The sequence below is a fragment of the Rhinolophus ferrumequinum genome, chromosome 17 (genome assembly GCF_004115265.2).
Source record: "Rhinolophus ferrumequinum isolate MPI-CBG mRhiFer1 chromosome 17, mRhiFer1_v1.p, whole genome shotgun sequence".
NCBI lineage: Eukaryota > Metazoa > Chordata > Mammalia > Chiroptera > Rhinolophidae > Rhinolophus > Rhinolophus ferrumequinum.
In genome coordinates, this window is record NC_046300.1 from 48293336 (window position 1) to 48317002 (window position 23667).

Below are 23667 nucleotides of genomic sequence, written 5' to 3' on the forward strand. Positions count from 1 at the left end.
TATGAGGTTTCCTGTATTAGTCTTGCCAGATGTAGATATGTCCACCTTTTCCCTTAGAACTAACTAATGTACCTGAGCAAAGCTTCGGCCAGAAGACAACCATCGGGCAGGGGTGGGCTGGCCTTCCTCTTGTGGCTTTCCTGGCCCCGCTGCATTCAGAGAAGCTCTCCTCATTGAAGGGTCTGAAAAAGTGACCACCCCCAGCGGTTGTTTGTGGTGGGCTGGCCTCAACAGAAGAGGGCTTTGCACTGAGTATGGAAGATATCCCAGCAAGGGCTGGCCGAGAAGTAACTCAGAGAGCATATTAATCATCACTCTGGTATCTGACACTTTAGTTCAAAGCTTGGCTCTAGGTCTTCCAGCTCTGTGATCTTGGGCAAGATACTTAACCTCTCTGAGCCTCAGTTTCCTCAGCTGCAAAATGGGGATAATGCTGCCTGCCTTTGACAGTAAATATGAAACGAGATGAGGCCCTTAACATGCTTACCATAATGCATGAGACATAGCTAGCACTCAATAAATGGAAACTGCTAGTACTGTCTTTAGATAATAGTAATAGGAATGATCTCAGCCCTCAGCCCTGGGCAGCATCATTCTTCTGGCTTCCTCTCTCTGTTCCTGAGAAGACAGCACTTCTTTGACCATCAAACTCTGAACATGGAGACAAACTAAACACCTATTTTCTTGTCTGAAGTCTCCCAAGAGTTACTACCACTCAAAGCCCCTCTTGCTCTCTTCTTAATATCCTCTTCCACTGACACAACACAATACAAGTTCCAGATCCAACAGCCTATGCTGATTTGTTTTTAAAGGCTAGACTAAGAAATTTCTACATTTCTTCCACATCAGTCTCCCAAATGTATTATTGATGCTTAAAAATTCTTAGCACCTCACAATCAGAACCAATGCTTACGTACATGAGGTATACTAACAACCTCCAATAGATGAAGGAAAGAGAACAACTTTACCTGAGGGGAGTATCTCTTCCTGTGACTGCTTTAGTCGCCTCCTCTCTCTTGCTGATAATGGTCGATCCTTTTGAAGAAAGTCAGAGTTATTTCCACTTCTACTCACTATTCTTGTAACACCTACAATGCATGATGAATCATCCAGCACTAGAGGAAAAGGCCTTGCACGACTTTTAAAGGAGTGTCCGTTTGAAACCAGTCTGCAACAGGGTCACAACTACTAGCAAGGACTGATCACAGCCCTCATTTCTGGGAAGTATTGTACTCATTTTTAAAAGGACAATTAGGGAATTTTGCCTTTCCTCCATTCAGAATCTGCTTGGTCTCCTTAGTTAACCACAAGTGACCATCTCTGGGACTATAGAATCTGTTCGTTTCAATCAACGCTTCTGCTGAGAATCACAAATTTATCCCTTCCAGTTTTTGGCAAAAAGCAGGGCTAAGATGTTTTAATATAAAACATCACAACATATGTAGGATTTTATAACCAAAAAAGCTCTATAAAAAGGTTTAAAAAAATCCAACATAACTCCCCACAAACCTTTGATGATGGCATCTCACTGCTCCTCAAACGGCTCATGCACCCAGTGACCACTCTACTTTGGTTTTCAGTATTCTTTTGGGTTGATGTGACATCCACTTTTCCAACAGTGGGAAGAGAAGGCAAAAGGTGAGGAGGAGCCTCTTGGAACTTAGATAATTAAAAAGGAAGGAGATGATCAGTGTCATATGATAATAACTCACATCCAAAGTTCTCCCATCAGTACGTCTTCCATGTATTTGACAGTGATTTACTCTCAAAAACTTCAAAACACTGCATTTTTGGGGAAAGAAACTCTGCCAAAAGTGAATGACCATCTAAGAAGCTTATGAGAGGGTGCCTGTGAAAGCTACTTCAAGAAATGAGGTAAAAAAAAAAAATTAAAAAAGAAATGAGGTGTAATATCTCAAAGAAAAAAAGAAATGAGGTATCAACATGATTTTATGCAGAAGATGAAGGAGAAATTTTTCTTCCATATAACAAGAAGGATAAGAGAGTTACCGTTAGCCTATTTCTCTAACTCTCCAAATGATCCCCATCTCTGCTGAGGAAAATAAAATCCTTACTCTGCTTCCAACTCACTGACATTTGAAAACTAATATTTAGCATCTTGCCATCGTCACCCTTCTCATGTTCCTTGGATTTCTTGTGTGCCTTTTTGGCAACTATTAATCATTCTAAATAGAAATTGAGATTCCTACAGTCCACTTCCCAAGCAGCAGCACAATGACTTATTTCAAAGAGGTCTCAGCCAACCTGTTTCTCTTCCCCATTGTGCTCAGTCTGCTCTCTTTTCTTCTGCCGTCTCTGGCGAGATAGGGAAGGTTCAGACCCAGACCGCTGTGGCTGTAAACGTGGGTGGATTCTGTCCTCTTTTTCTGTAATACATTCACCAGAAACTTCATCCTTACAAAAAACAAAACAAAGAAAAAAACAAAATAATGATATAGCCTTTTGAATTTCTAAATGGTCAAACCCTCCATACCTACTTTTAAAATTCAAAATGAAAATGAGAAGGAGTTGTCTTTCTCAAAATACATGCTTATTTGCAGTGTTGACAGGCAAAGACAAATGCTAACATCAGTTATTCATATGTTCTGGCTTTTTTTTCCCCCCAAATTAGGAAAAATATTTTAATTAAATTATTCGTGTTGTTATTAACCTGAAACTACTGATATTTGATTTAGTTTTTTAAAAAAAATACCTTTTCATAAATTTTAATAGGTTTTCTATTCCAGAAAAATAAGAAATATTTTAAATGAAATCCAATTTGATATATACATACTTCCAAGTAAACATCAGTAATTTGGGTGCATCATGAAAAATGCTTTTTAAAGCAACATGAAAAGAGCACTGAGTTTGGAGTTAGATGGCGTCATATCTGAGAAACTTAATCTTCCTGAGCCTCAGTTTATTCGTCTATAAATAGGTATAAGGCCTCACACATTTGTATGACTATTGGAGGATTAGTGAAGATGGTGCACTAAAGTACTTAGGACTATGTCTAGCACATATTAGATACTAGATATATTAGATGCTTAAAAATATCAGAGCTATTACTACCGTGTTTCCCCGAAAATAAGACCTAGCCAGACAATCAGCTCTAATGCGTCTTTTGGAGCATTAATATTAATATAAGATGCGGTCTTATTTTACTATAAGACCTGGTATAATATAATATAATATAATATAATATAATATAATATAATATATATAATATAATACCCGGTCTTATTTTACTATAATATAAGACCTGGTCTTTAATATAATATAATATAATATAATATAATGTAATATAATATAATAACCGTTACATATTATAAGACCCAGTCTTATAGTAAAATAAGAACGGTTATTAATTTTTGCTCAAAAAGATGCATTACAGCTGATTGTCCAGCTAGGTCTTATTTTCGGGGAAACAGGGTAGCAGTAGTAATAATAAAATAAATTACCTATTAAGTTATAAAGATCACCAAGGATGTAGTATTTGATTGGGATAGCTGGTTTTAGAAACTAATTCATACCAAACATTAAAATAAAATAGATTCTTAAATTTTTGAAACAATTTTTAACTATTAGAATATCTAGGTTTTCAAGTAGATGGACACTGGTAATTGAATATGATTCAATCAACAATTTTTATCAAGAGCCCACTATGTGGTACATTTTAGTAAGAAAAAAGGAACAATGTGATATTAATACAAGGTGAAATTGCTTCTAAGAGCCATTATCATTAAGATACTATCATCTATCATTTAGATCCTCTGGCAAACACAAAACAATGACTCCTGTAGGTAAGATAATTTGTTAAATTTATTCTTTCAAGAGTACACCTAACATTATATATAAGATATAGCAAATGATTAAATTTTACAATATTATCACATAATAAGCAAGCTGAGCAAGAAGACCAAAATAATAAACAATGATTGATATAATTCTGAAGATTGAAGTAAATGTTTCTCTGCTGGTAATAAGCATAGGCTGCTTAAAATGAAGCTTATACAAGTACAAGAGTGACAGACAAATGATTTAGGGGATTTCTCCATGAAATCCAATTGTGCTGAAAAAAGTTCTTCCACTTTTAAAAACAATAACAACATAAAAAGAGGAAATGCTAGACATAAAATTCTATCAAACAAAAAAGCTGCTCTAAAAGTCTGATGTAATAAATGAATCTGACCAGGAACAAGATAAGGACGCTTACTTTCAGCACTTCTATTTAACATGTACTAGAGGTTCTAGCCAGGGTGATTAGGCAAGAAAAAGAAATAAAGGCAATCCAGATTGGAAAGGAAGAAGGAAAACTACCTCTATTCACAGATGACAGGATCTTATATTCAGAAAATCCTAAGGAGTCTACTATAAAAAAATTGTTAGAACCAATAAATGAGCTCAGCAAGGCTGTAGGATATAAGATCAATATATAAAAATCAACTGTATTTCTATATACAAGCAATGAACACTATGAAAATGAAATTAAGAACACAATTCCATTTACAATAGTATCAAAAGGAATAAAATACTTAAAATTTCACAAAAGAAGTGCAAGACTTGTACACTAAACACAATGAAATATCATTATAAGAAATTAAAGAAGACATAAATAAATTGAAAGACACCCTATGTTCATGGGTTGGAAGACATATTAAGATAGCAATATTCTGCAAATGATCTACAGATTCAATGCAATCCTTATCAAATCACAGTCTCCTCTCCTTTTTTTTCAGAAATTGGCAGGCTGATATTAAAATTCATAGGGAAATTCAAAGGATCCAAAATAGCCAAAACATTGAAAAATAAGAATAAAGATGGAAGACAAACTTCCCCATTTCAAAACTTACTACAAAACTACAATAATTAAGACAGTGTCTTACTGACATAAGGATAGACATATAAATCAGTGCGACAGAATTGAGAGTCTAGAAATAAACCATTATATTTATGGTCTACTGATTCTTAACCAAGAGTGACAAGACAATTCAATGGGGGAAAGAATAATTTTTTAATAAATCGTCCTGGGATAACTGGATATTCACATACTAAAGAGTGAAGTTGGACCCCTTCTTCACACCATACACAAAAATTAACTCAAAATGAATCATAGACCTAAATATCAGAACCAAAACTATAAACTCTTAGAATACAACATAGGAGTAAATCTTCAAGCAACAACAACAAAAAATTGGATTTCATCAAAATCAAAAACTTTTGTGCCTCAAAGGACACCATCAAGAAAGTAAAAGACAATCCACAGAATGAGAGACAATAATTTCAAACCTTTCATCTGATAAGAGGCTGACATCTAGAATAAAGAATTCTTACAACTCAACAATAAAGAGACAAACCAACTAAAAAATGGGCATAGGATCTGAACAGATATTTCTCCAAAGTAAGTACACCAATGGCCAACAAGCACATGAAAAGATGCTCAGCATCATTCGTCAGTCATTAGGGAGATGCAAATCAAAATCACAATAAGATACCACTTCACACCTATTAGGATAGCTAGAATTTAGAAAAAACGGAAAACAAGAAGTGCTGGTGAAGATGTGGAGAAAGTGCAACTCATATATTGCTGGTGGGAAGTAAAACATTGTAGTTGTTTTGGAAAACAACTCAAAAAGTTAAACAGAGTTACCATATGACCCAGCAATTTCACTCCTAGGTATATACCTTAGAGAACTGAAAACATGTCCACACAAAAATTTGTACAAGATATTCACAGCAGCATTATGCATAATAGCCAAAAAGTGAAAACAACGCAAATGTTCATCAACTGATTAATGGATAAATAAAATATGGTATATACATACAGTAAAATTTATTTGGCAATAAAAAGAAATGAAATACCGGTACATGTTACAACATGCATAAACCTTGAAAACATTATGCTAAGTAAGAGAAGCCATACACAACAGGCCATATATTGTACGATTCTACTTATATGAAATGCTCAGAATAGGCTAATCCATATAGACAATGGGTGCTGGCAGCTAGGAGCAAGGAGAAATAGAGAGAGACACTGAGGTGATGTAAATGTTCTGGAATTAGACAGTAGCGATGATTGCAGAACTTTGTGAATATACTAAAAACCACCGATTCAGTACTTTAAAAATTAAAAAATGGAAAAAATTAAAGAAGTGAATTTGACAGCCAAAGCAGAACAAATATAGTTTTATCTATAAGGTACTAAGATTCCAGTGTTCAGAGAACGCTTAAGACTATTGGTTTCAATCCAATGACTTAAAATGACAAGAGCATTATACATGCATTTCTCCACAAAAACAAAACTTCATTAAAAACATTCAAATATAAACATATAAAATAGTTTTACTATGGTTATATAAAGTATGATGTTAAATAAAACATGCAATATATCAAATTCAAGTATATATATAGCATAGATTATAAAATATAATCAATATACCTATTAAATACATTTTTAAAATATTTTACACATAAAAAAGTTAATCAAATGTTCTGGCTTTCTCTCCAATCCTCAGTTATTACCATTCTGCATCTAATTTAGGCTTCTTTCCAAGTTCAAGTAGAAGATAACCATTAAATTTGCTCAGAATAGTCTCTCAGTATCAAATTTCTTCTGTTCCTTTCCTTTTCTTCTTCCTTCCCCTTTGGTTCCAACACATAAAATATTTTTTTATTCCTGAACTTAAGAAATCAAGATCAATTCACTAACTTTTCAAAAGCAAGAAGGAATGTGACACTATCTGTTGGAACTATCCATCAATTGGAGGACTAAGGAAGAGTGATACAGAAATAGGAAAAAACATACAAACAGTATGCTTCCATCAAGTACCCTATGCCAGGGCAAGAAGGGATCTAAATCCCTCAGGTCTCATCCTTTGGTTTCTATTATATTTAAACTGGTACACAGAACAGCTGATTTTCCTAAAACAACAACTAGAGCACAATCAAACAACACAACCCACACCTTTATAACGGCACTTTCCAGTCTTCTCTCTGAAACCAGTACCTCAAGCATATCACTCACCTGGTCCTTTGGCTTTTGGTCTTTGTTTAGGGACTGCAGAGTCTTCACTGGGTCATTCCTTTCCCCAGTGACATCGTCAGAGGACCACATAGGAATTAGGTTTCCAGGTCGAGTGCTGGACTTAGTATTATCCTGTAGCCTCTCTTTCACTTGAGAAATATTGCATTTACCTTCTAGCTCCTTAGAGTCAGCTAAGTGTCTTGGCTCATTTTCTTGAGTTAAGCCATCACTCAAGTCCCCTTCTGCAGGTAAGATGTCAATATTCACTCTACTGATTGTGGCCAGTGATTCTGTGGTGCTGCTCGTGTCTGGTTTACAGGGGTGGCCTTTCAGACTTGCAGGTGTCTTCAAGGGGCCAATGACTATGTGTTTCTCCTGGGATAAACCTTTGTCTTTATCCTGAGTGAAAACATGCTTCCAAGTTATTACAGCACTCCTCACACAATATACAAATTTTAACTCAAAACAGAACAAAATTTTAACTCAGAGAGTTAAAACATAGAATTACCATATGACCCGGAAATCCCAGTCCTACCCCAAAGAACTGAAATTTGGGACTTAAACAGGTACTTGTGCACCAATGTTTATAGCAGCATTATTCACAATGGCCAAAAAGTGGAAACCACCCAAATGTCTATTAGCAGATAAATGGATAAAACAAATTGCAGTATACATAGCGGAACATATAAAGCCATAGAAAGGAATGAAGTTCTGACACATGCTACAAGTATTAAATAGTTCCACTTACATAAGATGCCTAGAACAGTCAAATTCATAGAGATGGAAAGTAGAGCAGAGGTTACCAAGGCCGGGAGTAGGAAAAATGGAGAGTTGTTGCTCAATGGGTGCAGAGTTTTTGTTTGGAATGATCAAAGGGTTTTGGAAGATAGTGGTGATGGTTGTGCAACACTTAATATAATTAAGGTCACTAAATTGTACACTTAAAAATGGTTCAAAATGGCAAATTTTATATTTTACCATAATAAAAAAATTTAAAAGTGGGCCAACGACTCAAATATAAGAGCTAAAATTATAAAACTCCGAGAAGAAAACATAGGCATACATCTTCATGACTTTGGATTTGGCAAACAATTCTTAGATATGGCACCAAAAGCACGAGCAACAGCAACAAAAAAAGAGATAAACTGGACTTCATCAAAATCAAAACCTTTTGTGCATAAAAGGACATTAGCAAGAAAATGAAAAAATAACCTACAGAATGAGAGGAAATGTTTGTAAATCATAAGGGCCTAATATTCAGAATATAGAAAGAACTCTTAGAACTCAATGACAAAAAAAAATTTTGTTTTAAATTGGCAAAGGATTAGTAGACATTTTTCAAGGAAGGCATAGAAATGGCCAATAATTTTGTGAAAAGATGCTCTGTCATTAGTCATTCGGGAAATGCAAATCAAAACTACAATGAGATACCATTTCACATCCCCTAGGATGGCTAAAATCAGAAGAACAGAAATAACGAGAGTTGGCAAGGTTGTGAAAATTGGAACTCTCGTGAACTGCTAATAATGTAAAATAGTCTAACTGCTATGGAAAACAGTGTGGTGGTTCCTCAAAAAGTTAAAGATAGAATTACCATATGACCCAGCAATTCCACTCCTAGGTATATACCCCAAAGAACTGAGAATAGGTACTCAAACAAATACTTGTATACATATGATCATAGCAATAGCCAAAAGGTGAGAATAAGCCAGGGTCCACCAAAGAATGAATGCATAAACAAATTATAGTATATACATACAATGGGATATTATGCATATATAAAAATAAGTGAAGTATTGACACATGCTACATGGATGAACCTCAAAAACATTATGCTAAGTGAAAGAAGCCAAGACATAAAAGGTCACATACTCTTTGATTCCATTTATATGAACTATCTAGAATAGGGAAATCCATAGAGACAGAAAACACATCGGGATTCCCAGGGGCTGGAAGGGAATGAGGATGACTACTTAATGGGTATGGGGTTTCCTTTTGGGGTGATGTAAAAATGTTTTGGAACTAGATAAAGGATGGTTGCACAACACTGTGTATATACTAAATACATTAATTATTCACTTTAAAATGGTTAACTTTATGTTATATAAATATATATATATAACTTTATGTTATGTTATATAAATTTCACCTCAATAAATTTGTTAGAATAAAGTTATTATAGCACTGACTTCTTGGGCAGTTTGGATAAAGTGGGCTAAATCAATCACCCTCACCTGTACTCTTTCTTTACAATACCAATTAATTACACAACAGAATCTCCAGTAAAGCCTAACTAAGCATTTCACATAAAATAACTTGCTCTTTTTTTTTCAGGTGCCTGTGAACATGGCAGACATTCAGAGTGAGCGTGCCTACCAAAAGCAGCCAACCATCTTTCAAAATAAGAAGAGGGTCCTGCTTGGAGAAACTGGCAAAGAGAAGCTTCCGCGGTACTACAAGAACATTTGTCTGGGCTTTAAGACACCCAAGGAGGCCATTGAGGGCACCTACATTGACAAGAAATGCCCGTTTACTGATAATGTCTCCATCCGAGGGCACATCCTATCTGGCGTGGTGACCAAGATGAAGATGCAGAGGGCCACTGTCATCCGCCGAGACACCTCCACTACATCCGAAAGTACAACCGCTTTGAGAAACCTCACAGGAACATGTCTATGCACCTATCCCCCTGCTTCAGAGATGTCCAGATTGGTGACATTGTCACAGTGGGTGAGTGCTGGCCCCTGAGCAAGACTGAGCGCTTTAACGTGCTCAAGGTCAACAAGGCTGCAGGCACCAAGAAGCAATTCCAGAAATTCTGAGACTGGATACCTGCTCATTCCACTGAACAAAATAAAGCTATTTTCTCAGTTAAAAAAAAAAAAGAAAATCATTTGCTTAGATAACCTATCATTTTAATACAGTTTCTAAAACATGTACCCTATAAAAAGAAACAGGGGCAGTCGGATGGCTCAGTTGGTTAGAGCGCAAGCAAGCTCTTACCAACAGGGTTGCTGATTCGATTCCCACATGGGCCAGTAAGCTGCACCCTCCACAACTAGATTGAAGACAACGAGCTGCCACTGAGCTTCCAGAGGGGCGGCCAGATGGCTCAGTTGGTTAGAGCACGAGCTCTCAACAACAAGGTTGCCGGTTCAATTCCCACACGGGAGGGTGGGCTGTGTCCCCTGCAACTAAAGATTGAAAATGGCAACTGGATTTGGAGCTGAGCTGTGCCCTCCACAACTAGATTGAAGGACAACGACTTGGAACTGACGGGCCCTGAAGAAACACACTGTTCCCCAATAAAAACTTAAAAAAAAAATTATTAAAAAAAAAAAGAAAGAAAGAAACATACCATTACATATGTCTTGGAGCCCTGAGAAGAGTGTGTTTGAGGGGGAACTACTTCATGACTTGATTCAGCCTTTTCAGAAACCGTGGAAGCAACAGGCTTAGATTTAGGGTCACCATTTTTAATATTATTTTTGGAGGTTTTTCTTTATGAGGAAGAAAAGAAGAAAAAGTTATTATCAATATAGTAAAGATTAAAGGTTTATATACATATGAGGAAATGTGTGTATGCATTACAGTCCCTTATAAAACTACTCAATTTGTAGAGAACAGTCTTCTAAAAACCAGGGGTACTCCACAGAACACTTGACCAGTACTGTTCAAAAACAATCAAGGTCATGAAAGATAAAGAAAATGAAAACTGTCACAGACCCAAGTTCACTAAGGAGACATGAGGACTAAATGCAATATAATCTCCTAGACTAGATCCTGGAACAGAAAAAGTGTATTAGTGGAAAAACTGGGAAAAGCCGAATAAGTCTGGAGTTTAGTCAACAGTAAGGTGCTGATGTTGGGTTCTCAGTACGAACAAATGTACCATTGTAATACAAGCTGTTAATGACAGGAGACACTGGGTAGTGGGCATGCAGCAAGTCTCTGCACTATCTCTGTAACTTTTCTGTAAATACAAAATTATTCCAAAATAAAAAAACCTCTCAGAAATTGCCTCACATACTACAGAAGTACCAGCATAATTTTCATCTTCAAGTTTCACATGTTTTTAACACTACCACACTGCTTTGCCACGTTTGAGAGTAAAAATGATTGGCATACTCAGCCTTGACTTGCACAATAAATGTATACAGAAATAACATCCCCAACTGTTTTAGTGTGACGTTAAACCTCTGGAAAAGTTAAGGGAAGCATAAAGACCAGCACTGCAGATAGAATGCCAAAGGTCTGTTTGGTGGGAAATTATAGACAAATAAACAAAATGATGGTCTTTCTTTATCCCCTGGGGCCTTTCTAGCATTGCTTCCCAAATTGAACCTGTCACAAGGCAGAGATTGTGAAGGTCTTGTCCAGCCCTAAGTCTTAGCTCCTGGAACAGCTGTTTAGTGAAGACAGGACCTACAAGCCCAAGAAATAAATTATTTTTCTCTTGAGAAGTTATGAGTGAAGAAGGAACTTTAAGAAAGCTCTCAGAAATTTCAGCACTATATTTTAGATGTGACTATTATCTCACATAGTAAATAATGTATTATAATAGGTTTCTTAGATAATCTCTCATTTTAATATGGTTTCTAAAACATGTCTCTTTACAAGACAAATTCAATGTCTTAGAACCCTCTGAGGAAGGGTAAAGTGGTTCTCTTAATTTCTGACTTTAGCAATTAAACAAATCTTACCACATAATCATGCAATTTAATTTTATGTTTAAAAGAAACTCACCATAAATTCTTGCACATGAAAATTATAGAAGCCACCCTCTTTTATTCCATCTATATAGCCCAGCTATTTGCAAGGGAAATATCTTACGCCTTTGTGGCCTCCAAAAACAAGGAGATTTGGCGCTTTATGTAAGGCTGCCTCAGGATGCTCCTCACAGAGGGTCTTTCTTCAGGCATTTTGCTCAGCATTGTTCTTATCAGTTCTGCCAGCTCTGGGCTATAATCTTTCGGCATTGGTGGCAGCTACAAAGAGAAATAATACTGTAATTATGACTAATGGTCTTGTAAATGAAGGTAAAAGTTTTCTAATATTTAAGTCATTATACACATAAGCAGAAAATAACCACTGTATTAATTGGTCTACGGAAAGTGTACTGGTGTTCTGGTTATACTAGCAGGCTGTAAGATTATAAAACTATATCCGTCAAACCAGCAATCCCATTTGAGGACTCTCTCCTTCAGAAATAAGGGCATGAGTACCAAAAGATTTACGTACTGGGATAGTCACTGCAGTATCGTGCTTGCGGTAGTAAACAACTGGAAACTTCAATGTCCATAATGGACTTGTGGAATAGACTATGGTACATCTTTCTAATAATATACTAGGCAGCCTCTTATAAAATGAGTACAGATACTACCCTGGAAAGATGTCCCTCAGATATTAAGTCAAAAAAGCAAGTTGTGTACCAATGTGTACAGTCTGCTTCCATTTCAGTTACTTTTTTGAAGTATCTGTGTGTATAGGGTATAGGGTGCTAGAGTTATGTCTGTATAAGACAGGGAAAGGGAAGAAGGCCATGCATCAATTGTTAGCAATGGTTATCTCCAGAGGATAAAAATGGATAAGAGGAAAATTTCTCTCCTTTCTTTCTTTTTTTTTTTTAAAGATTTTATTGGGGAAGGGGAATAGGACTTTATTGGGGAACAGTGTGTACTTCCAGGACTTTTTTTTTTTCCCCGAGTCAAGTTGTTGTCCTTTCAATCTTAGTTGTGGAGGGTGCCGTTCAGCTTCAAGTTGTTGTCCTTTCAGTCTTAGTTGTGGAGGGCGCAGCTCAGCTCCAGGTCCAGTTGCCGTTGCTAGTTGCAGGAGGCACAGCCCACCATCCCTTACAGGAGTCAAACCAGCAACCTTGTGGTTGAGAGGACGTGCTCCAACCAACTGAGCCATCTGGGAGCTCAGCAGCAGCTCAGCTCAAGGTGCCATGTTCAATCTTTAGTTGCAGGGGGCGCTGCCCACCATCCCTTACGGGACTCGAGGAATTGAACTGGCAGCCTTGTGGTTGAGAGCCCACTGGTCCATGTGGGAATCGAACCGGCAGCCTTCAGAGTTAGGAGCACAGAGCTCCAACTGCCTGAGCCACTGGGCCGGTCCCTCTCTCCTTTCTTGTTTGATTCTTTAACTAATAGAATTACGGGCAAATTTTACTTTTTCTTTTTCAATATTTCTCAAATTAAAAAATTAAATGAAAGATCCCTGGTCAGAATGGCAGGGTAAATAAATGCTGTGCTTGCCTCCTCTCACAACCACATCAAAATTACAACTGAACTACATAACAATCATCATTGATAATTGCCTGGAGTCTAACTGAACAGAAGTCCTACATTAAGAACATACAGAACAAGCCACCTCAAGACTGGTAGGAGGGGCAGATGTGGAATGGGCTAGTCCCACACGCATGTGTGTGACTGTTAAAAATTGGGAAGGATATCTCAGCTGTGGAGATCCCCCCACGCAGCCCTGGAGGAGCAAGCAGGTCCTACCCACACACCAGGCTCCCCAGCCTAAGGTTCCAGTGCTGGGGAGAAAAGTCCCCATAACTTTTGGCTGTAAAAACCAGTGGAGATCGTGGCTGGGTGAGACAGAAGGCAGCTGCAGTCCCAGGCACTCTTCTTAAAGGGCCTGTGCACAGACTTACTCGCTGATGGACTCACTTATTCTGAGCGCCAGTGATGGGGCAACAGCTAGAAAGGCATGAGGGACATACGGCAGGTACTGAGTTGTCTGGTTTCAGGTCGAGGGCTAGACTGGCAGCTTTCTTCCAGACAGAAGTGCTACAAGAATCCATTGTTTCTCTGTTGAGCCCTCCCCAGCCTGGCATGGAAACACAATCAGCTGCCATATCTGAATCACTATCAACCTGGCTAACACCATTCATCCACACCGCCCTGGTGATTCCCTGAGACCCCACCCCACCCAACTTCTGGACACACTCAAGCCTCTTCCAGTGGCTTTTCCATACAAACGCCTATCTTGATTCATGCTGTGGAGTTTCCTAAAATCTCTCAAAGGTTCACAAAACCCAAATAAGCAATGGATGGTTGTGTGCGACTGCTCCAGCTTCCTGACCAAAAGGAACAAGCAGACTTATAACACCAAGTCCAATAATCTGAAGACCCACAACTCCTTCTGCTACAATGGGCTGATTCACTGCAAGATGGTGGATGTGGAGCCAGCAGCCAATGGCAAAGGTGTTGTGGTTATCATAAAGCAGAGATCAAGCCAGCGAAAGCCAGCCACCTTCTACATGTGGACCACCATCAATGAGAATGCCCAGACTACCTTCAGCAGCATCTGGCACATGATCCACAAGAAAAGACACGGCCTGGACTTGCGCATGGCCACCATCTGTAGAGCCAGTGCCATCCTGTGTAGCCAGAAGTCTGTGACGTTGATGAGGAAGTGGGCTCACCCCACTAACAGCTCCTGAGCACCTCCCCGACAAAGCAATAAAGCATAAAGTGTCAGCTGACTTTCTCCAAAAAAGAAAAAAAAGAAAAGAAACATGTCCTAAATTAAAGAACAGAACAAATCTCCAAAGAAAAAAACTAAACAAAATAGAGACAAGCAATCTATACAATGCAGGGTTCAAAACACTGGTTATAAGGCTACTCAATGATCTCAGTGGGAACTTCAACAAAGAGATAGGAAACATAAAAATAGAGATAGTAAACATAAAAAAAGAACCAGTCAGAAATAAAGAATACAATAACTGAAATGAAGAATACATTAGAGAGAATCAAGAGTAGTTTTGATGAAGCAGAGAACTGAATCAATGATTTAGAAGGTAGCAGAATACACCTAATCAGAACTGCAAAAAGAACACCAAAAAATAAGGATAGTTTAAGGGACCTCTGGGACAATATCAAGCCTACAATATTTTCATCTTAGGGGTATAGAAGGAGAAGATAGAAAGCAAGCAACGGAAAACCTATTTAAAGAAATAATAATGGAAAACTTCCCTAACCTGGAGAAAGAAAGAGATATACAGGTCCAGGAAGCACAGAGAGTCCCAAACAAGATAAACCCAAAGAGGCCCACACTAAGACACATCATAATTAAAATGCCAAAGATTAAAGACAAAGAAAGAGTCTTAAAGCAGCGAGAGAAAAGCAGTTAGTTACCTACAAGGGAGCTCTCATAAGATTGTCAGCTGATTTCTCAACAGAAACTTTGCAGGTCAGAAGGGATTGGCACAAAATATTCAAAGTGATGAAACGCAAGGACGTATAACCAAGATTATTCTACCCAACAAAACTATCAGTTAGAATCAAAAGAGACATAAAGAACTTCCCAGACAAGAAAAAGCTAAAGGAGTTCATTCACCACCAAACCAATACTAAAAGGAATCTTAAAGGGACTTAAGCCAAAAAAAAAAAGATAAAAGATAAAAAATATGAATAATAAAATGGCAATAACTACATATCTATCAATAATTACCTTAAATGTAAATGGATTAAATGCTCCAATCAAAAGACATAGGAGGGCTGAATGGATAAGAACACAAGACCCTTACATATGCTGCCTACAAGAGACTCACTTCAGATCAAAAGACACACACAGACTGAAAGTGAAGGGAAGAAAAAAGATATTTTATGAAAATAGAAATGGAAAAAAAATAGCTAGGGTAGCAATACTTATATTAAACAAAATAAATATTAAAACAAAGGCTATAACAAAAACAAAGAAAGACCCAGCAATCCCACTTCCTGGTATTTATCTGAAGAAACCCAAAACGATAATTCAAGGAGACGTGGGCATCCATACATTCATTATACCATTGTTTACAATGGCCAAGATGTGGAGGCAGCCTGGATGCCCATCGATGGATGAATGGATGCAGAGGAGGTGGTACATATATACAGTGGAATATTGCTTGGCCATGGAACGCAATCGGTTCTTGCCATCTGCAGCGGCAGATAACCAGGAGAATATTACGCTGAGTGGAATATGCCAGATAGAGAAAGACACATGCAAAGTGATTTCGCTTATATGTGGAATCTACAGAACAAAATAAACAAAACAGAAACAAACTCATAGATACAGAGAACATTTTGATGGTTGCCAGATGGGAGGGGGTCTGGGGGGTTGGGGAGGGTGAAAAAGGGGAAGGGATTAAGAAGTACAAACTGGTTCTTACAAAGTAGTCATGGGGTTGTAAAGCATAGAGAATATAGTCAATAATATAGTAATAACTATGTATAGTGCCAGGTGGGTACTAGACTAGTTAGGGGGATTACTTTTTAAGTTATATAAATATCTAACCACTATGCTATACACCTGAAATTAATATAAAATAATAATGAATTTCAACTGTAATTGAAAAATTTAAAAAAGGGGGTTAAGGTGAAGGGAATAAGAGGTCCAAATTTTGAGGTATGAAACAATTAAGTCATGGGGATGTAATGTACAGCATAGGGAATATATAGTCAATAATATTATGATAGTGTGGTAGTGTCAGATGGTTACTGGACTTATCCTGTGATCACTTCTTTAGGTACATAAGTATTGAATAACCATGTTGTACCCCTGAAACTAATATAATAATGTATGTTAGCTATATTTTAATAAAAAATTTTTTAAAAAAATTAAATGAGCCTTGGTGCGATAATAAAATCAGTGGGTAATTTATAGCTTTAAACTTAATGGTATGGGGAAGCTTGACACTGCAGAAGGCAACTAGCCTCATGGAACTAACATATAAAGTTGGTCACTTTGGCATCTATATCATACACAATGCTTTCTGCAATTCTTAACTGGCTCCTGGTGACTGTGATGATTATCAAAGGAGCAACAAATTCAAACAGAGTGGACTCATTTTAAATGGGGCTCATTTAAACATAAGCTGCGTAGAAGAAGCTATCCATAGTATCTCAGGGCACCTGCATGTCCTGTGGCTACAGGTCGTGGATTTCAAAAAGCCAATTCCTCAGAGCCATTAAGCCACTTTTACAAATTAATATTAAGAAATGATCAATTCCTTCTCCTCTAGTTAAACCTTCCCCACAGAAAGGACCCACAATTCTTAACTATCCACCCAACATCATTGATTACTCATTTTTGCCAGTAGCTACTTACAAAGCTGTATTAAATTAACCTTGCTCTAAATATTAAACACAATTAGTTCCACAATATACTTTACCTTTCCTTCAATAATCCGATAAACTAAAGAATTCATGTCTTTTGCATTGAAAGCATGCTTCAGGGTGGCCATTTCATAAACACAGCATCCCAGAGCCCAAACATCAGACTAGAAAAGAAAAATATAAATGGTTATATGTCAGGATGCCTTATTTATATTTTTCCTCTTAAAAAAAGAAAAGACATTTTCCTTAAACCAATTCACAGAGAATTCTCTGACTTTCAGTATTCTGATGAGCTTTGAAATTATGAATACTGTCCTAGAGACAAGGTAAGCTGGTATACACAGCCCAATCCTACCTTATAGTTATAGGGTTTGTTTGAGAACAATTCAGGGCTCATGTAATAGGGTGTGCCAATGAGAGTGCTAGCCATATCACAGTGGTTCTCTAACACTCGGGCAATTCCTAGGTCACCCACTTTGATGATGTTTGTTCTTGTTAGGAAGACATTTTGAGTTTTCAGATCTCGGTGAAGGATGTGTTTTTCATGCAAATACTGAAAAGAGAAATAAAATTTCATTAAGGTGAATATACTTAGCTACTTATTTATTCCTGACTTCTTACATATCGTCAATAATTGCATGAGTTAAAGAGCCTTAGCTACCTATCTATCAAAATACTGTTATTTTACAGTCTCTAAATAAAAAGTCTAATTTACAACTTTCCAAAGTAAAAAAAAAGTTCAATGCATTAATTTGCCCAGTACATTCACAATTGTTTCCTGGCACTTTGACCATTATACCATTTATTGTTATATGCATCCAGTTAAAAAAAAACATGCTTACAAACTCCCACTGAAGGTAGAAAAACAACTTATACAAGGTCAGATGCAATGTCCTCTCAGACTCATAAAAATTGCAGCTTTAAATATTTTCAAATGTAACAAGATCACTTTTATTTAGAGAGAGTATCTTAGAATTTAAACGACAAGGTCAATTAATACTGGAGAAATCTGCTCAGTTCCAGAGTGATATTTCATAAGCAGTCTCACTTTTGAATATGTGTATATTAATACACAAACATGTTTTGCATTTCCACTCACTCTGCCACAGGGTTAAAGCCCAAATCCCCACAGTTTAGGCATATTAATTAGCCCAACCACATTTCAGTATGACACAGCTAACCAGCTGGTAACAAACATGGTCATTCCTTGCTCTTTGTCAACTCAGGGCACTTAAAATGAACTTTGCTATAAATATTAAATGAATAGAGCACTGGCTTCCCCTCCAATTAGACATGAAATCCATGCCTACTTCAATATGGACATCACTCATTCAGAAACATTGCAACGCTGCAACACGAGCAACTGGGTCCACTTCAAAAAACATACATTTTTTGCATGTACGCATTTGGGGAAGAATTTTCCTAAAATCCACCTGTTATCCCGTCCCCTTGGAGCAAGTGGGATGCTGTGAGTCTGGACAGTACCTGCAGAGCCATGGCGATCTGAACAAACCACTCCACTACCTGACTCTCAGGCAGAAGCTGCCCTTTCTGCTCCTTAAGCTTTCGGTACAGATCACCTCCTTCACAGAAGCCCATGACGATGTATAGCAGACCGTCCCCTCCCTCCCATGACTCCTTGTAGGTGACAATATTGGGGTGCTTCAGCTGAGACAACAGCTGGGCTTCCTGTTCAGCAGCTCGCCGCTCTCGGCTGGAGGCATTTCGGAGGTTCAATTTTTTGATAACATACTACAAAGAAAACACATGTGTTTACAATGTGCAAATAAACATACAACTTTATAGGTTCCGAAGTATTTAAGGGTTCTCCTGAATGGCCTTAATACCAATCTTCTGGAGCCTGTCCAACAACCTAGTCATTTTGTTATTCACCAAGCACAAAATTGAGAAAAACATTTGCTATCACTAACAGTACTTTTTACGTTAGACTTATAGCAGGCTGCGGTCACAAAAAATTTTTGCAGATAGAATGGGTCCATTGGTTGCATTAGATACCCAAGGGGATCGATAGCCCAATAATGTTATAAATCACTGATCCTCAACATACAAAATTATTCCCACTTAAAAAAAATCAGTATTCTCTAGCACTTAAAACACTGCCCTCAATCAATTGAAGGATCATACAATTCATTACTCAACAAACACATACATAAATGTGCTTTGTAAAATGTAAACTACTGCTCAAATGTGAGGCGCTATTATTACAGCTAGGCCACACCCTCGACTCAAAAAATCCAGTGACCATCCCTCCCTCTTTGTCTACTAAATCAATCTCTTATGCCTGAGCTTTTGTTCCAGGCAGAGCAACCATCCATCGCCTGAGACAAGGCAGAATAGGCGAGAGGACCTTATACTTAGGTGGACATCTCCTCCACGCTTCTCTGGGGCAGTTCTGTTGTCTTGGTGTAATTATTAATAGCGTCTCCTTTCAGTTTCAAAATTGTCCCAGATTGTACAATATGGTCACCCTACTTATAAACCACAATAAAGAACTGGCTTGTTATCCTGAGGGTAATGGGATGAAGTGCTTTAAGCAAATGCGTGACATTAGATATAAGTTTAAAACAATCACCAAGACTGCAATGAAAGTGATGGATTGGAGAAGAGCAAGTCATGTGGCAGGGAAGACCAAGGAGAGGCCTTGACAATAGTTTACAATGATGTCCTGGATTGGGGTGGTACCAGTGGAGAAGGAGAAGAGGTCTGTTGTCTCAGTGGACAGACGAATGGGGGTAGGGAGGAGTGGGGAGTCAAGAATGACTCCCCGGTGTCCAGCTTGAGCAACTGGCTGGTTGGTGGTGCTATTCACTGAAATGCGGATCATGAGAGAAGGTGTGGTAGGAAGGTGATGAGTTGAGTTTTAAGTGAGGCAGGTAGGTGGTCTCCAGGTCAGACATATGGGGCCTGTCAGTCAAGGAGCAACACTTGCCAGGCACTGTGTGAGGTCCTGGGAATGCATGATCTCACAGGATTGTGGAGAGTCGGGGAAAGTGTACAGATGAAGCACACCAATTAACTCCAAAGGAGAACGACACGGTGTTAGTTCGGGGCGCATATTACAGGAAGGATGCCCTAGTCTTCGTGGTATGGGACATTTGCCCTGAGGAAGTGCCATCCGAGGTGAGTTCCCTTCAGACCACCCCTGGGGCCTAACCTTTGGATGGTGCCCTCGGCGAACCCCTGCGTGCCCCCCGCCCCCTGTAGGGCCCAACTTCGCAGACCTGCCTGCCGTCCCGCCGGTGCCTCACGAGCGTCACCTCCCCGTAGCTGCCCCTGCCCACGACACGCAGGTAGCAGTAGGCGGCCAAGGGCATTTTCCCGGCGCCGGCCCACAGTCGGGATGCGGCGGCGGCGGCAGCAGCGGAAGGCAGGGCAGCAGGCCACAGCGGGAGGCCCCGCTCATGCCCGAGAGGCTGCGGTGCCCGCGGCTGCGAAGGCAGCCGGGCCCCGGCGCGAACGCGCAGGCCGAGCCCACAGCGACGCCGCTGCCATAGCGATCCCTGCCAGCGCAGCCACGCGCATGCTCCGGCGGCCTGGGAGGAGCCACAGGGCGGAGGTACCAAGCGGCCAGAGCGCTTCCGCCTTCCCCGGAGGACCCGCCATAGAGCCGAGGCGCCAGGCAGCCAGAGCGACGCCGCCGGGCCCTGCGCGGACCCTCTATCTCATCTCCACGGCCGGGGACTTCCGGGTTGTCAGCGACAGTAGAGTCCAGGAAGCTTCTGCTTATTCAGCACTTGTTCTAAGCACTCTACAAGTATTGTTCATACATTGTACAAATATTTATTGGCCGCCTACTATGTGCCAGGCCGAGAGTCCCAGTCCTCCTGGAGCTCACCTTCTAATGGGGGTGGATGGTGGTGACGGACTCTAGTAACATTTTTTTCCCCTTTGTCACATGTCTATGCATTCAGCAATCCATCTTATTTTTTATTCATTTCAAAGTACAGTGGCTATATCAGTATACTTCACTTCACGCCTAAACACTTTATGTATTGAGAACTGCAAAGAACTCTCATAAGGACTCCATCCTCCTGCACCAAGTGACTTGACCAAACTCTGGCATGGCTTCTAGCACCTTAAGGCAGTGTCCCTAGGAAGACCCCAGCCCCCCTTTAAAGATCTGCCCCTGAAAGTTCAGAGCTGCCAAAGAATTTATTATTTGTTACAGCCAACACCTCCCTTTCCTAGAGCATTTACTGAAAAAAAAAAAAAAAGCTTATTAAACTGTAAAGCCTTCCTGTGTCCCTTTGAGGGGATAGCTATATATCTTCTACAACCCAGGAGTGTCTCTCAAGGACCTGAAATTCACGCCTTTGAAATGTAAGATTTCTTTTGCCCACATCCAAGAACGAATTTTTGCCCAGTTGGGGGCAATATCGCTCCTGCTGAGAATGCATAAGATGGGGGGAGCAGACTATTACCCTGGAAAGTGAATTCATGCCCCTTCTCAGTTAATCCCCAGCCCCCTCCCAGAATCAAGTACATTAATTTATTTAATCCCTACATCGACCCCGTGAGGCTGGTACTATTATCATCCTTATTTTACAGTTAAGGAAACTTAAAACACTATTCTCGAAGACTCAGGGCTTGCTCCCTCATAAACCTCCTTGTAGTCCCTTGGCCCCACCTGCCCCCAAGAAAGCTTCCTGGAAAATGACTCAAATTCCCTAGATGCTTTTCTCAGTCTTGATCCATCCCTCTTCCTCTCAGCAGGCTTTGCCGCTCTGGGAAATCCTCTTATTTCTTGGTTTCTAGAACTTTCTTGGTTCTCTTGCTCCTCCTGTCCACTCCTACTTTCTTTTGACTTCTCATGCTCCCCTCAGGCTTGAGGCTTCCCAAGGTTCTGTGCTCTGCCCTTTGCTTTTCACCTCCCCCAGCTTGCTCTTTGTCAAACCTATCACTCATTCCACAGACATTTCGTGTGTGCCTGTCTGGTGCCCCACCATGGAAGCACGAAGTGAACAAAACAAAGTTCTGGCACTGTGGGGCTTACAGTCAAAGAGGGAGTTGGCCATTAATCAATGAAGCATACTAACAAGTTATCCTTGCTGTGCAGAAAGGTCACTGGGCACAGCCTAGGCATCCAGGGGAGGTTGCCCCAAGCAATCATTGCTTGGGCTTAAGTTTGAAGGAAAACCTTTACAGGCAGAAGGAGCCCCATGTGCTAGGGCCCAATGGACTTGTTTTGTGACTCCACCTCCACACCTCAGTGTGAACTCCCTGAGCATTGAGCTGGGTCTGCCTGCTTTAACACCTCAAACTCAGCAGTTGGCATGGGGTGGCACCCAGCAGGTGTGAATGGATGGGAGTTGATAAATGAAGGAGTGGAAAATACCCACCTACATGTATCTGGGAAAAGTTCTATGGTTGAAGCTGAGAGACCTAGATGGCCATGGCTGGATGAGACGGAGAGGTCAGCAGGAGACAGACCACTCAGGACCTAGATGTGTGTTAGACAGGGAAAAGCCTAGAGCACATTGGCCTTTTTAAATGAGGACTCTGATTGCTGCCAGAGAATAGTCTGTGGGAATAGAGTGGAAGTGGGGGAAGCAGCCATCTAGGTAAGAGACGATGGTGGCTTAGACTCAGTGGTTCCTGGAGATTTGGAGAGAAGTAAATGGATTAGAAAGATATTTTGAGGGTTGGAGGTGGGGGTAAGGGTGGGTGGTCTAGGGTAGAGAGGTATCCAGGATGCCACCCAGCTTTCTGGCTTGGATGCCTGAATGGATGGTGGTGGCCTTCACTGGGGTAGACAACAAGAGGGCGAGAACCAGTGCTGGTGATGGGGAATAGGAGAGGGAGAGAAAGGTCATGAATTCAGTTTGGACATGTCAGATTGCGGGGCTCTGAGAAAACCAAGCAGGCAGCTGGCTGTGTGGGGGGAGTTGAGGGCAGGCCTGGGCCTATGTGCTGTCCTGTTGCACCAGCAGCACAACCACCCACTCAGGCCCCCAGCTTCCATCCTCAGCAACCTCCGCTGCTTTCTGTCCACCCATCTCCTCACCTGCCACATCCACAGGGTTAGTCCACCTGTCCTCTGACACGGGAACAATAAATAAGAGTATCCATCTCTTGAGGGTAGTTGTGAGCAATAAATGAATTAGGACACAAAAGATGCTGAGAAGTGGGCCAGGCACTAGTCACTGTTGGCTCTCTTCATACTCTCTCTCCTTCCCAGGCCACACAAACATGTTTCCAGTACCTTTTATGGCTCAGGCTTGGTCCATGAAAAGTCCAGGCTAGCTATCTCCCAACAGCCTAGTCTTGATCTTGCCACACTCTTGCTCAAAAAGTATTTCCCACCCAAAAGAGTGGCCACTTTCAGAGTCCTGCACTAGCTGGTCTCAAACCACTTCCCACCCTCCTTCCCCACCCTCTCCATCAGTTTCTGCTCGCATCACACAGACATCTGCACCTTCCCCAAGCATGCTTTTCTCTCTCTCCCCTCCCCACTTCCCTCTTCCTGAGTGCTCTGCTTCCCAGGCACTTCCTCCAGGAGGCTTCTCCTAAGCC

General features: G+C 40.0%; 2 protein-coding genes and 1 pseudogene across 3 annotated transcripts in view; 2 read left to right on the plus strand and 1 right to left on the minus strand.

Moving 5' to 3' along the window:
• Positions 1 to 20673, minus strand: part of NEK4 (NIMA related kinase 4) — a 28412-nt gene extending 7739 nt beyond the window's left edge. Inside the window, exons 1-11 of one of the 2 annotated variants that reach the window (XM_033132969.1) lie at positions 20376 to 20672; positions 18619 to 18885; positions 17489 to 17686; positions 17190 to 17297; positions 11858 to 12012; positions 10383 to 10524; positions 7025 to 7423; positions 2266 to 2415; positions 1510 to 1659; positions 969 to 1035; positions 73 to 182 (exon numbers count right to left, since the gene is read on the minus strand). In XM_033132969.1, the coding sequence (XP_032988860.1) occupies positions 73 to 182; positions 969 to 1035; positions 1510 to 1659; positions 2266 to 2415; positions 7025 to 7423; positions 10383 to 10524; positions 11858 to 12012; positions 17190 to 17297; positions 17489 to 17686; positions 18619 to 18885; positions 20376 to 20468 (1839 nt within the window). In that variant the 5' untranslated portion in view covers positions 20469 to 20672. Of the gene's footprint in view, positions 1 to 72; positions 183 to 968; positions 1036 to 1509; positions 1660 to 2265; positions 2416 to 7024; positions 7424 to 10382; positions 10525 to 11857; positions 12013 to 17189; positions 17298 to 17488; positions 17687 to 18618; positions 18886 to 20375 lie in introns of both variants that reach the window. The other variant, XM_033132970.1, reaches the window with a different exon arrangement.
• Positions 9342 to 9861, plus strand: LOC117037185 (40S ribosomal protein S11-like; annotated as a pseudogene).
• On the plus strand, positions 14028 to 14477 carry LOC117037081 (60S ribosomal protein L28-like). The gene has a single exon (XM_033132792.1). The coding sequence runs from the start codon at positions 14028 to 14030 to the stop codon at positions 14475 to 14477; it is 450 nt and encodes a 149-aa protein (XP_032988683.1).
• Positions 20674 to 23667: the final 2994 nt, after the last annotated feature.

Excerpts from the sequence above, each read along its gene's own strand:
- LOC117037081 (XM_033132792.1), top strand. The coding sequence starts at position 14,028 with ATGCTGTGGAGTTTCCTAAAATCTCTCAAAGGTTCACAAAACCCAAAT.